The 12,866-nt window shown below is 37.8% G+C and overlaps 1 protein-coding gene across 1 annotated transcript in view; it reads right to left on the bottom strand.

Moving 5' to 3' along the window:
• Positions 1 to 1,818: 1,818 nt before the first annotated feature.
• The window catches only part of Kdm4c (lysine demethylase 4C), a 172,856-nt gene continuing 161,808 nt past the window's right edge, over positions 1,819 to 12,866 (bottom strand). The window contains exons 21-22 of the mRNA XM_085686138.2: positions 6,872 to 6,964; positions 1,819 to 2,861 (exon numbers count right to left, since the gene is read on the bottom strand). Of these exons, the coding sequence (XP_085542264.2) occupies positions 2,685 to 2,861; positions 6,872 to 6,964 (270 nt within the window). The 3' untranslated portion in view covers positions 1,819 to 2,684. The remainder of the gene's footprint in view (positions 2,862 to 6,871; positions 6,965 to 12,866) is intronic.

Raw genomic sequence — 12,866 nt, forward strand, 5'->3', positions numbered from 1 at the left:
GTCATATAGTATGTGAAAAGCTTGGATGTTCTGCATAGAGGCAGAGATAATAACTGTTTATGAAGAAAACAGTGAACAAAAGTGCAGTTCTCCATGGCAAGTTTATCTGTGGCCAGGACTCTGCAAAGGCAATATACAGTTGTTCCTGGTTATAGGAATGAACATTACTTAAATAAGAGCATAGAGAACAGCTATGTCTGAGATCACATAAGACTCTACACATTTTCTCCCTGTCACAGCCAATCAGAAATCTTGCTGATAAGCAAATTATCTGTTATAGAATAAATGATGCTATTTAGATTAATTCCTCTTACTGAGTTACACAGGCCTACTTTTCTGGCCTATTGTGAAAAGAAGTCAGTTTGATTTAAAACCTAAAAACTGAAAACTCAAGCTTGGTAAACTTATAACGTTAAATGCTGTTATCCTAGCAGAAAAGGTGGTGTGGCAGGTCTTGTGAAATTAGGTTGGTGTGCTTTCCCAAGAGTCACTCCAGAAAATGAACACTGCTATAGTTGTACCTGCCACTGCTTGTTTGGTACTTCACTATTCCCAGTAATAGGAGACATTGCACTCTTTGCCCTGAAATAGTTCAATTTTCCATCAATCCATGATTCTGGGATTTTGTCCATGTAGACTTTTCACATAGGACTGCTCTCCTGTGTCTATTGTTATTGTGAGACTATACCTGGCCTACCATATTGACAGTCTCAGAAAGTAGCTGTGAATTAGCTCAAGACAAGTTCAGCACAGCCAACTTTAAGACCTATTAAAGCAAACTAATTTGCAGCAGGCAAATGGAAATGTGAACTCATTTGTTATATGTACTTTTGGGGCATCCTTTCCCTGCCAGCCTTTCATTCATCTGTAAAATGAAGGGGGAAACTTGAGACTCTCAAAGTTCCTTCCAGTGATACTAGGGGCCAAGAAACTTTGCGTAACTAGTGATTCATACTGAAAGGACTCAGATCATTAATGGTCTAAAAGTGAGGATCACACCAGCTGGTGTTGGGGACATGCTGATGATAATTTATGTTCAGTGATGCTTGCATGAAGGTGCTCAGGTACAAAAGAAGGGCCTGAAAAATGTGTGCCACAAACTATCTTGAGAGTTGCCCAATAGCACGTGTTTTTCTCAGGCTTTGATTCTGAGATGGGAGTTTTTCCCATATCATAGGCTGGACTTGTACTTAAATCATCATGCCTCAGCCTGTTGTGTGATTTTCCTGGGAAGATGCAACAGGCACATTTACCACACCCACTCACATCATGCACACACCTACCATACATACCTATACATCCCAGAAAGGGAACTCACAACAGATCAATGTATACAACTTGGCGAACCAATGAGATTTTTTTTTTGAGTCAATGTGTTTTTATTGAGGTTTTTAAGGAATACGAGTGAGGAGTTACTTATGAGAAAGAGATATCTCAAAATCAGCCATATATATAATCAAAAAGCTGAAATACTGGAGCTCTCTGCACAGTTTACAGGCAGATAATCCTGAGATGCTCTCCTTTGCATTTTGGTTGGTCAAAGTCTCCTTGCCAAGGATCTCTTTACCTACAAAGCTGATAAGGGGCTTTTGAGAATAATCCCAGTTTCTGCTTTCCCAGACATATGGCTTTCTGTCTACCTTTGGAGTTTCATGAGCAGCAATTTCCCTCCTGGAGAGCATGTTTCAATTTAGAGGAAACAGACAGACAACAGACTCTCATGGGTTGAGATCAGGTGTATGAAGCACCACACCTGCCCCAAAGCTCATTTATCTACTGGCTTAAACATGGACAAATAAGCCAAGACAGAAGACAGGACAGGAGAAAACAGATTTTAATTTTTAAATACTAGTACATTTCCAGGCTGTTTTGCAAAGAAAAATCATATTACATTAGTTCAAAACTAATTTAAGTATATTTATTTAAATTCTAAATTTTACAAACACATAATGAGAGAAATATATATTTTATAAATATCTATTCAGAACAGGAATTGTGAAGTGTTCAAAATATCATACTCAGATTTTTCCTCTGTAAATATATAAAATTCCCATAGACTTCATATGAATTCCTCTTCAAGAGCAAAAATTTTCCTCTTACAAAGGCCAACTCAGTTTTTAGACACAATCAAAAGTAATAATATAAAAAATGGAAACATTCTGTACAGGGGAATACAGATAGCACATAGGTAAATCCCATTACCATTCATGCCATTTGTGTTTTAAAAATGTTTTTATAAAAACTGCCACTTAAAACAAATGTTGAGAGTCTTTCCCTGACTGTGGAAAACACATAAATTATCACCCTCCCTCTTGGGTGATGAGGCTTCCACTAAAAGGAGCTGGGGAAGAGGAGACTCCATATATGTTCCCTGAGGAGGGACCTGAGCCACAGAGAGGTAACCCCTCTTCTCTGGCATGAATTCTATCTAGTGGGCCATTCACTGTTATTTCCTTTCACTTAGGAATATTCTTTGGGGTCAAATATATGTCTGAGGGAGTGATCAGATACAGAATCAATGTCTTCCTTATTGTTTGGCAACCAAAACTCTGGAAGACTTATCTATTACTAATGAGAGAGAAACACTCAGTCACCCTTTTCAGTGCATACCCAAGAGTGTCCCTCTGTCTTCCCTCTTCAGGTCTGAGCTGCTCTGAGCTCTCTCTGTTGCAGCAGTTTATCAACTACTGTCTCTTCTGACACTTCTTCTGGAAAGAACTCTTCAGGAAAGTGCGATATACAGGGTCATCCACATACTCATTCTTAAGCCTGGAGCTCAGCACTCTTTGCCTCTTTCTCTCACCTTGGATTACATCTGTCCCATAAAACGTGTCTTCAAATCGCATGTCAGAGGCTGTGGACTAAATGCAAAAGTATATTATTACTGACTACAGAAACACTGGACACAGATCTGGTTCTGTCAGCTGAGGTTGGATCTGTCATAGGGTAGAAGTAAACATACTCATAGACTTTTATTCTTGCTCAACAGCTATTTCTCATACAGGCCATATGGCATAGACTTATGACTCCATTTAGTCTTAGTTTCTCTGCCCTCAAGGTGCTTTCCCAAACAGAAACAAAATTAAAGTCTCATTTTGAATTGACTGTAAATGAAAACTCCTAAAAGGAAGCTAGGTCACTAGACACTGATGAACTGATTAGAATTTGAATAACTGTGAAGAGATTAGAATGCTGTAGGCCTAAATGCCAATCACTTGTTGAAGCCTTTCAGAACAGGCACACCTTGCCCTCTGTGTTGAAAGTAACATCTTGCAACTCACAGATTAAAACTGTAGGGAATCTATTAACTTAGCAGACCCCTAGCTCCCACCAATTCAAAAGCTAACTGTGCCATCAGATAGTATCTTGGACGTATAGCAAAGCTACCCCCATCTTGCTACATACCTCTATTACGTACCCACTAATGTTATTTTAAACTTGCCCATAACTTTCTGTATTCCTGAAAAACCATAAAACTTCATGAAGCTGGTTCCATGCTGTAATATGGAATTTTAGTTATACTAAATCTACCTTCTGAGTCATGATCAAGCAAAGTTGCTCCAGAATAATCTGTAATTTCCTTTAGAATGGGAGTTGTAGGTTTTGCATTGCTTTCTTAGTCTTAACCTCCACTTGGTTTCTGCCCAAACATTTTTTGGGGGGAGGTCAACAGTCATTGTTAATTAATTTTGAATTCTCTTTCTTTCTTTTAAGATCTATTTATTGCACATACAGTATTCTGCATGCAGGCCTGTTTGCATGCCAGAAGAGGACATCAGATCTCAGTATAGATGGTTGTGAGCCACCATGTGGTTGACTGGGAATTGAACTCAGAACCTCTAGAATAGGCAGTGCTCTTAAGCCCTGAGCTAATCTCTCCAGCCCCTGGATTCCATTTCTTGTTCCTTTGTCCCCTCCCCACTTTCTTGAAGATAGTATGGGTAATCTTTAGTTTCTAATTCCTGTAGCAGTTCTGTTGGTTAGCTACTTCACTGGCCACCTGCTTGCTCATTTTTGATGTTCCAGGGCTGTACTGTCTTAACTATCTATTCACCTGGGGGCTCTGCGCTATAGACTTTGTTTCAGCACCAGCACCTACCACAATACAAAGATGACGATTGCTTTCTCACTGACTTAGATCTCTTGCATCAGGACCTACAAGAACCCTGCACAGTATGTACTTCAGACTGTCTGCTTCACGTGCTCTAATATAGCCTGTATAAAATAGAACTCAAAGACTTCTTCCACCATCATTGCCCTTCTTAAATTTCCTAAAAGCTAATACCATGCTCATCTGTCTAGTTATCTGTCAAAAATTTAATGGTACTGTGGATTCCCTCTTATCCTTATCCAGTCAGGAGGTCTCTTCCATATATCTGAAGCAGTCATGATTCTGTATGCAGGATCTCCCATTTCTCCTGAATCACTGCAATAAATGCAGCTGTCCCAATCTATCTCCCATTAAACCACTAGAAAAAAAGCTTTCTAAAAACACTCTAGCTAAATGATTACAGAGGGGTACATATACCTATCTATAATCTTTTCATCTTTTCCCTATTCTCAATATGATTTCCACATTCCCAAGGACAGACTTTTACAACCTAACAAATTCTACTTCCTTCTCTGAGTTGAAATTTACATACTGAGCCTCATTTTACTGGCACTGGGTCTGGGACACTTTCTTTTTGGGATAGTTTTCTTTCCATAGAAGAGTGTCTGCTATAGGAAAGCTGGAAGTTCCTGTGAACATGAATGCAGGGATAGGCAACATTTGTCCCATCACGTGTTCCTTAAGGTAAAGGATATTAGCAACTATAAATCAAATGTTGTATGTCCCTACACAAAGTAGTAGGTGTGAAACTTACCTACTGCTTGGTAAGTGTTTAGTGAAAAGTATAGGCTATTGCTGAGATACTCAGGTAAAGACCAAACCTCGAGTCCATACTAAAACACCAATTTTAGTTCCTGATTCCCTACTGTTTTGCTATCTAGAATGTTTTCCACTGATTCAAGTCAGGCATATGACTTCTAATGATAGAATCACACATTATCTTAGGTTGGTAACAATGTAAAGAGACTCTTAGGAGTTGAAAACAAAAAGGTCCATTGTGAAAAACAATGAAGAGAAAACAACGGAACAGACATGAGGAAGCCTGGAAACTGGAAATGGTTCAGGTTGGCAGCTGTGTATATTTTCTGCCCACCAGCTCATGAAGCAGTTATACAGAGTGCCAGACTATTCTATGGGTTCCATAGAAAGTACCATATTTCACCTGGGAAGGAAACTTAGAAGTTATGAATTGGTTGTCTCTCTCTCATCAGGAGGAAACATTGTTTCAGTAACTCTTGGAAAGTACTTCCTCTGACTTATATTTCCCTTTTATAAGTGTTAATGTAATCAAATGAGGAAATAAAACATCTACTGACACTGTGCAGACACAGCAGAAGTCAGCCTCTTAAACAATAGTAAAGTCAAATTACCAGGAGCTCTAGTTAATTATTCAATGGTTACCATGGTTACTTTATGAGACAATAAAAGGTAATGGGCTGTTTCTGAAGACAATAGAAAACAATCCAGCACTGTCATTAGTGACTGGCTGAGTCTCTCAAAACATATCTCTCCAAGCCAGAAGAATTCAAGGGAAGCAAAGTCACTAAAAAGTAAACTCTCAATGATAATGGCTGCTTATCAATCTTCGTCAAGCCAAAAATATTCTCTAACCATAAAATATCTTCTATCAATGATCTAGCTTTCCAATAAGATTTGACTCCCCAGGTGGAAAAGTATATCAGTTGAGGGGGAAAGAGCCTATTGTTCTTTTTTTAAATTAAAATGTTCTCAGAGTGTGCAGGTGTCCTGAGTACTTCATATCCCATTGGATAAACAGCAGTACTGAGAATGTCCCTTCTCTTAACCTGAATTTTTAAAGTCCTTCCTCTGGAAGTGCTCCTGAGAGGGAACTCACCTGCTTTGGGTTCCCTGTCATCAGGATCTCACCCAACAAAAGAAAAGAATACTTAATTTTCCACTTACAAAAGCCCTTGGTTTTCCAAAACTAACTAATCTATCATAACTCTGTCATTGTACTGTAAGAGGACATAATCATAAGAATGGATGAAAGAGAGTTAAATTTACTCAGAAAATTAACTTTTCTATTAACTTCTCATTTCAGGAAGGCTACAGATAAGATTCTAAATGAGTAAAATAGACTTCATTTTAGGCTATAATACAAAAGTATGGAACCTACAGTATTATAAAATACATATTAAAAAAATCAGATTTTAAGCCATCCATGTTTACTTATTTAGTGGCATGCACTGGACTTGAAAGAATATATATACACATATATATGTGTATTTATTATACCTAATCTTTTAGTTTTCCCACCACTAATATTCTGGCTTTGCTATGTTGTTATGAAAGTGAGAGCTTAGAAAGAAGCATCACTGAGTGTGTGACACAGAACTTCAACAATACATGATAAGGTTACTAGACACCATTTGCTAAAGCAGACGCTCTTAAATCTACTGCTAAATACTTCCTTTTTACATAGTTTCCACTAAGAGTGAACGCCTTCATATTTGTTGGTCCCCAGAGGGACAACGACAAGTTTAATAACCATAATTGTGTGTCAATATATTTTAACACAAAGAACTGTTTGTTTGTTTGATTTCATTAGAAGAAAATTAAGCCATGTGCGCATTGGTTTTCCTCTTTCTGTCCAAGTGGAGACTTCATTCAACAGGTTACAACAAGGGAAAAGTTACTTAGGCTTTCATCAAAATTAATCAAAAGCCCAAGGTTGATTTCTTCTGGAACTGAGAAAGCACAGAGAGGTATCCCGAAGTAGCAATTGTCATTAGCACTTACAAAGCGAGCCTTTACCCTCTTGGGTAACTCTTCATCTAAAGTGTATATGTCTTCTCTCTTCATTGCTATCTGGGATCCATCTTCAAATTCAACCTAAAGAAACATAAGGCATTGTGTATTTAGTAAAACCAAGAGTACTGATCATTTCTCAGGAGTTCCAATGAAATATGAAAAAAAAAAGAGTAAAGGACTATAACAGAGCAAATACAGAACCAGCCAAAGTCAGGAAAGTTGGAAGAACATTTTCTCTTATCCAACTAATGTTGAACAGGGCAGACTTGAAATATGAGCTATGAAATCTTTATCATCCTCAAAACCAAACAAAAAATGAGGGCTGATCAGATGATTTCTGAGAAATAAACAAAAACCAAACCAAACTAAACCAGACCAAAAACCTCCCCGAAATCATCTAGTCAGTAAAAGGGCTAGTGAATAGACTGCCTCATAACAAATAAAATGCTCAATAAGTAATTAAGAAAATTGTTCAATATTCTGAGGTATCAAGGAAACACAAATTCAAACACTCTGAGATTCTTGGTCAATTAGAAGGGTTATTAGCAGCAAACAAAAAACCAGAAATGCTGGTGAAGATGTGGTGAATGTAAAGTCTTTATACTCTGCAGTTAGAACTCTAAATTGCTACAGCTACTTTGGAAAGCAGTTTAGAGGTTCCTTCCAAATCTAAAAACAGAACTATGATATGGTCTATCACACCATTCCTGAGTGCATCTGAAGGACCAAGTCAACATTCCACAGAGATATTTGCACATCCATATTGGTGTACTATTCAAAATAGTGAGGAGATGGAACCACATTAGTAAACAAAGTAAATAAAGAAAAAGGGGTAAGCACATAAAAACAAACAAAAACATATAAACTAAGTAAAATTAAGTCATTTCTAGGAGAATGGGTGAAATTGGACATTATTGTGTTAAACGAAGAAACCCAGACTCAGGAAGGCAAATATTGAATACCAAAATCTTAAAAGCTTACATCCACATGTAAGAGAAAACATGTGATCTGGGTCATGGTACTCAAAATCTGGGATGATTATTTCTAGCTCCATCCATTTACCTACATTTTTTGTGGAGAGAGGACTCTGGGTGACCTGTCTTTCGGTGAGAGTGGGATACTAAAGTCATCCATATCACTGTGTTGGATTCACATGTGATTTCAGCTATATACTGTTTATTTTAGGAACTTGGATACTCTTGGTTTGGTGCATAAATGCTTAGAATTGCAGTATCTTCTTGGTGGATTATTCCCGTGATAAGTATCTAATATTCTCTCCATCTCTTTAATTTTTGTTTTAGGTCTTTAAAGTTTTATATGTTTGACATCTTGACTTCAGGACATGAGAATCTCTCTGGTTATTTGTTCTGGGAGTTCTAAGTGGATGGGCATTTCTCAAGCTTTAGTAAATTTGCAGCTATGATTCAATTTTTTATCACAGTTCCTTCTGCTTCTCTGGAGATTATTAGGTTTGGCCCTTTGAACATACTCCAGAGTTCTTGGATGTCAGGATAATGTTCATTTCTTTTTCTTGATTTTTTTTTTTGATATAACAGAAGCCTGGATGTCATAATATCTCACTTTGTCCTTTATTCTTGATAGCCATTCTTTTGCTTGGTTTTGCATGTTAATCATATCCATTATATTTTATTTTTAATCAGCACATTCTTTTCTTGCATTTCTGTTTGACTTTTTTCCCTTGAACTTTTCTTTCCAATTGCTCAGCTTTTTCCACTTTTGAGTTTCTTAACTAGGTTCTGAATTGGCTTTCTTAAGTTTTCTCTTTTTCTTTTTTTAAAAAAATATTTATTTATTATGTATACAATATTCTGTCTGTGTGTATGCCTGCAGGCCAGAAGAGGGCACCAGACCTCATTACAGAGGTCTGGTGCCCTCTTCTGGTCTGCCTGCTCTCCCAAAGGTCCCGAGTTCAATTCCCCTTTCTTAAGTTTTCTACATGGTAATTTTTCGTTTTAAAAGTAGGACACTGAGCTGGATAGCGGTGGCACACACCATCTCAGCACTTGGGAGACGGAGGCAGGCAGATCTCTGTGAGTTTGAGGGCAATCTGGTCTACAAAGCAAGTTCCAGTACATAAAGAGCAGTTACTCAGAGAAACCCGTCTTGAAAACCAAAAAGTAGGACCCTGAAATCTTTTCTGGCATTTCAGCTATCCCATTATCTATGTTTTTTTGAGATTGATGTGTGGTAAACTTGTGAGATGTCATAGTGACCTGTTTTGATGTTGCCTTTTGTGCCTCTAGTCTTTATTTTCCCTTTCTTTCACTCTTTCTGTTAGTTTCACGTAAGTCTTCATGGTGGGTTGTGGTCTGTCTATCTATCTATCTATCTATCTATCTATCTATCTATCTATCTATCTATCTATCTATCTATCTATGCTCTTGCTGGCTTAAGTTCAGCTTTACTATTTTGGAGAAACCCGACTATAGCTAACGGAAGAAAAAATAATAATAAGTGTTTAGCAATCTCTTGCAGTAAAAGACAACTATGTACTTTACTTATGTCCAGTAAGGTTCTGACATAGAAGCATTAGGGCAGTGTGCCAATGTGTGTTCCTGTAAAACACCAGCAAATTTAACTTTTTATCTTGTAGAGTTCTTGTCTAAGAATATTTGCACCTGTTGGAGAGACTGACTTCTTGTGTTCTCTTGTGAGACTGGTTGTCTAGGCAGTGGGAGTGACTATGCTCTCTATATATCCTCCAGGCCAGTCATTCGAGGGTATTGGTAGAGAATTGGAGCAAAAGGATTCAGTCACAGTTTCCATGACCAACTTTGCCTTAGCCAGCTTTCCAATCCATGTTAAGAAGTTTTCATAACAAATATTAATTTTCCAAATTCAAATAGTCCTCACTATATAGCATGTAAACCTCATTAGTATGTGAAAACAGTATCTTTTTTTAATTATTTACATTGAGCTATATATTTTTCTCCACTCCCTTCCCTTCCTCTCCCCTCCCCTTCTGTCCTCTCCCATGATCCTCACTCTCTCAATTTACTCAGGATATCTTTTCTTTTTCTACTTCCCATGTATGTCTCTTTTGGGGTCCTCATTGGGATTGCTCTGGGATTGTGAATTGTAGGTTGGTTTTTCTTTGCTTTATGTCTAAACGCCATTTACGAGTGAGTACATATTATATTTGTCTTTCTGGGTCTTGGTTACCTCACTCAATATGATGTTTTCTAGATCCATTCATTTGCCTACAAATTTCAAAATGTCATTATTTTTTTCTGCTGTTTAGTATTGTGTAAATATTCCTTATCTTCTTTATCCATTCTTTGGTCAATAGGTTGTTTCCAGGTTCTGGCTTTGACAAATGATACTGTTATGAACATACTTGAGCACATGTCCTTGTGGTATGATTGAGTGTCCTTTGGGGTATAAACCCAAAAGTGGTATTGCTGGGTCATGAGGTAGGTTGTTTCCTAATTTTCTGAGAAATCAACATAATGACTTCCAAAGCAGCTGTATAAGTTTACACTCCCAGCAGCAATGGAAGAGTGTTCTCATAGTATCTTTTAAAAGAAATGGCAGGAAACAACCCCTTAGGAGACTTAGACAAAAGTCCATGAGAAGTTCATGATCCTGGCAGAGTTGAAGCCTAAAGTAGGACCAGGTGCATTCCAAAAACAGTTTTTGTCAAAAGAAAGCACAATTGGTGGGATCAGTAGACATTTGATATAATTGCAATTCTTTAAAACCTTAGAATTTAGAACTACCTTTTCTGATTTTCTATATTTTTCACTTTCAATAAAATACAGTAGAAAATTCAAAAGTTAAAAGATGAGTCAAATTATGTAATGGTCCCATGCTATAAACAAAACAAAGCCAGAAGCAGAAATTAAGCACTTTTTTGTTTTTATTTTAGGTGTCCCATGTACCACTAACATATGATTAAGCTGTACAACAGGGTGGAATCAGACTGTGGTCACAAAACAACTTTCCTGCTACTTCATGGAAGGCTGAGAATGAAAATAGGGTACTTCTCGGACCTGTTCTATTTACAAAATGTTTCCCTTGGGACTAAATTTAAAAAGGTATCTTTTCATTTACACATTTGAGAGCATAGCTATAACTACCTGTGACTACTTTCCTTTGTTTTAAGTAATTTGAACATTCTATGTGAGAAAGACAGTTTTACTAAAACAACGTGGATAGTGTAGTTCACTGTCCTCGACTGTCCAAGTCTCAAGAATGCAGAAGCAAAACTGTATTCCAAGTATGGACATTTCATTTCTCTTTCTACAATGAAGACAAGAGTAATTTCTGATTCTTCTTTTGGTTACCAGCTGCATGCTCTTATAAAATACAAAAAAGGTTTCTTTTTCTTTAAAAATACTTAAAATTTCTTCCCTGTGCATTTACCTCCCCTTATTTACAGACTGAGAATCAAAAAAATCTATTTAAAGAACTATGGTGCAGGGCAAAATTACACCCACAAACATATACACACACAAAGAGACATACATACACACATGCATACATACACAGATACACATACATATATATTCAGACACACACAAATATACATACATACATACAAATATACACAGACACACATAGACATATATACTCAGAAACACAAAGATACAAATAAACACATAGATACACAGACATCATACATACACAAAGATATACACAGGCTGGCCTTGAACTCACAGAGATCATTTACCTGCCTCTGCCTCCCAAGTGCTGGGATTAAAGGTGTGAACCACCAAACCTGGTTAAATGTGTAGGTCAACCCACCAGATGAACAACTACATCATGGAGAGAATCTTGAGAAACAAGGCTTACAAGACCATTACCTATGCATAACTTTGTTTCTGTAACTTTTCTCATGTGACACTATAAACAGCTATGGGTATTTTCCCTACTGCTTGTATTTTTATCTCATGAAAAATTTCTATCTACTGGGTGTAGGGGAGTGAGAGTTACAGTTGAAGCTGCAAAGATATTCTGACTTATCGGGAAGCCAGGCTACCTAGAGTCACAATAGGACAGTTCTGGAGGCTGGAGCCAGAATAGGAGAGCTCAGCTTTGAAGGATAGAGCCACAATAGGACAGCTCTACCCAGGAGGCAAGGTGTCCTGACTTATTTGGAAGCCAGGCTACCTGAAGCTAGGCTGTGGTAGGGAATGGTCTTGCCATCGGATATAGCAATCTCGTTGTCTCCTGGAGAGTTGCTACAGCTGAGCTCTTCTCTGTTCCCTTAAAGACTTCTTCTCTGGTCTAAGACATTACTTCTTTGCTAACACTCTGCTAAAGGGCAAGCCCCTGCAGAAATGTAGCAATCTCCTCTGGCTCTGGAAAAAGTTATTAGTTTTCCTGCACAGCCCCACTTAGGGAGCATGTCAGCAAGGTTTTTCTTTCACTGGCTCTGATTCTAGGGACAAAGTGTGTTTCTTTGGCACTGGTTTCAGAGTCAGGGCATGTTTCTTTGGTCCTGAGTTCAGGGCTATGGTGCTTCTTTCCCTGGCTCTCAGATCCAGGGTGTGTTTCTTTCAATGGCTCTGGGTTCAAAGTCAGGATGCTCAGTGATTGGCTGGTTTCCTGCTCCCGTTGGACCTTTTACCCTACACTGGGCACACATATGGCTGTGGATGATCAAGAAGATGATTTCTGCTTAACTTTACAATCCTGATGAATAGAAATAATACTAGGGTATTTTTCATTACTCAGATGGACATAGGAAAGTAAAAGAATTCTCAGTCACAAAGACAGATAATTTTAAACTTCATGATAAATTCAAGGTAAACTGGTTGCTCCTGGAGGTGAATATACATAAGGACACATTCCCAGGTGTTTATTGCTGATTCGAGGTCAGGCATGAAGCAATTTTAGTAGACATAACTTTCTCAGCAATGGACTTTCTGCACATACTCCTAACCTCAAGGTTCAGTCCACTACTGTTTCTTGTTTAAGTCCTGAACGTCAATGTTACTTACTGTCTGGGAACCCTGAC

This window comes from Myodes glareolus, chromosome 3 (assembly GCF_982192425.1).
Source record: "Myodes glareolus chromosome 3, mMyoGla1.1, whole genome shotgun sequence".
Classification (NCBI taxonomy): Eukaryota; Metazoa; Chordata; class Mammalia; order Rodentia; family Cricetidae; genus Myodes; species Myodes glareolus.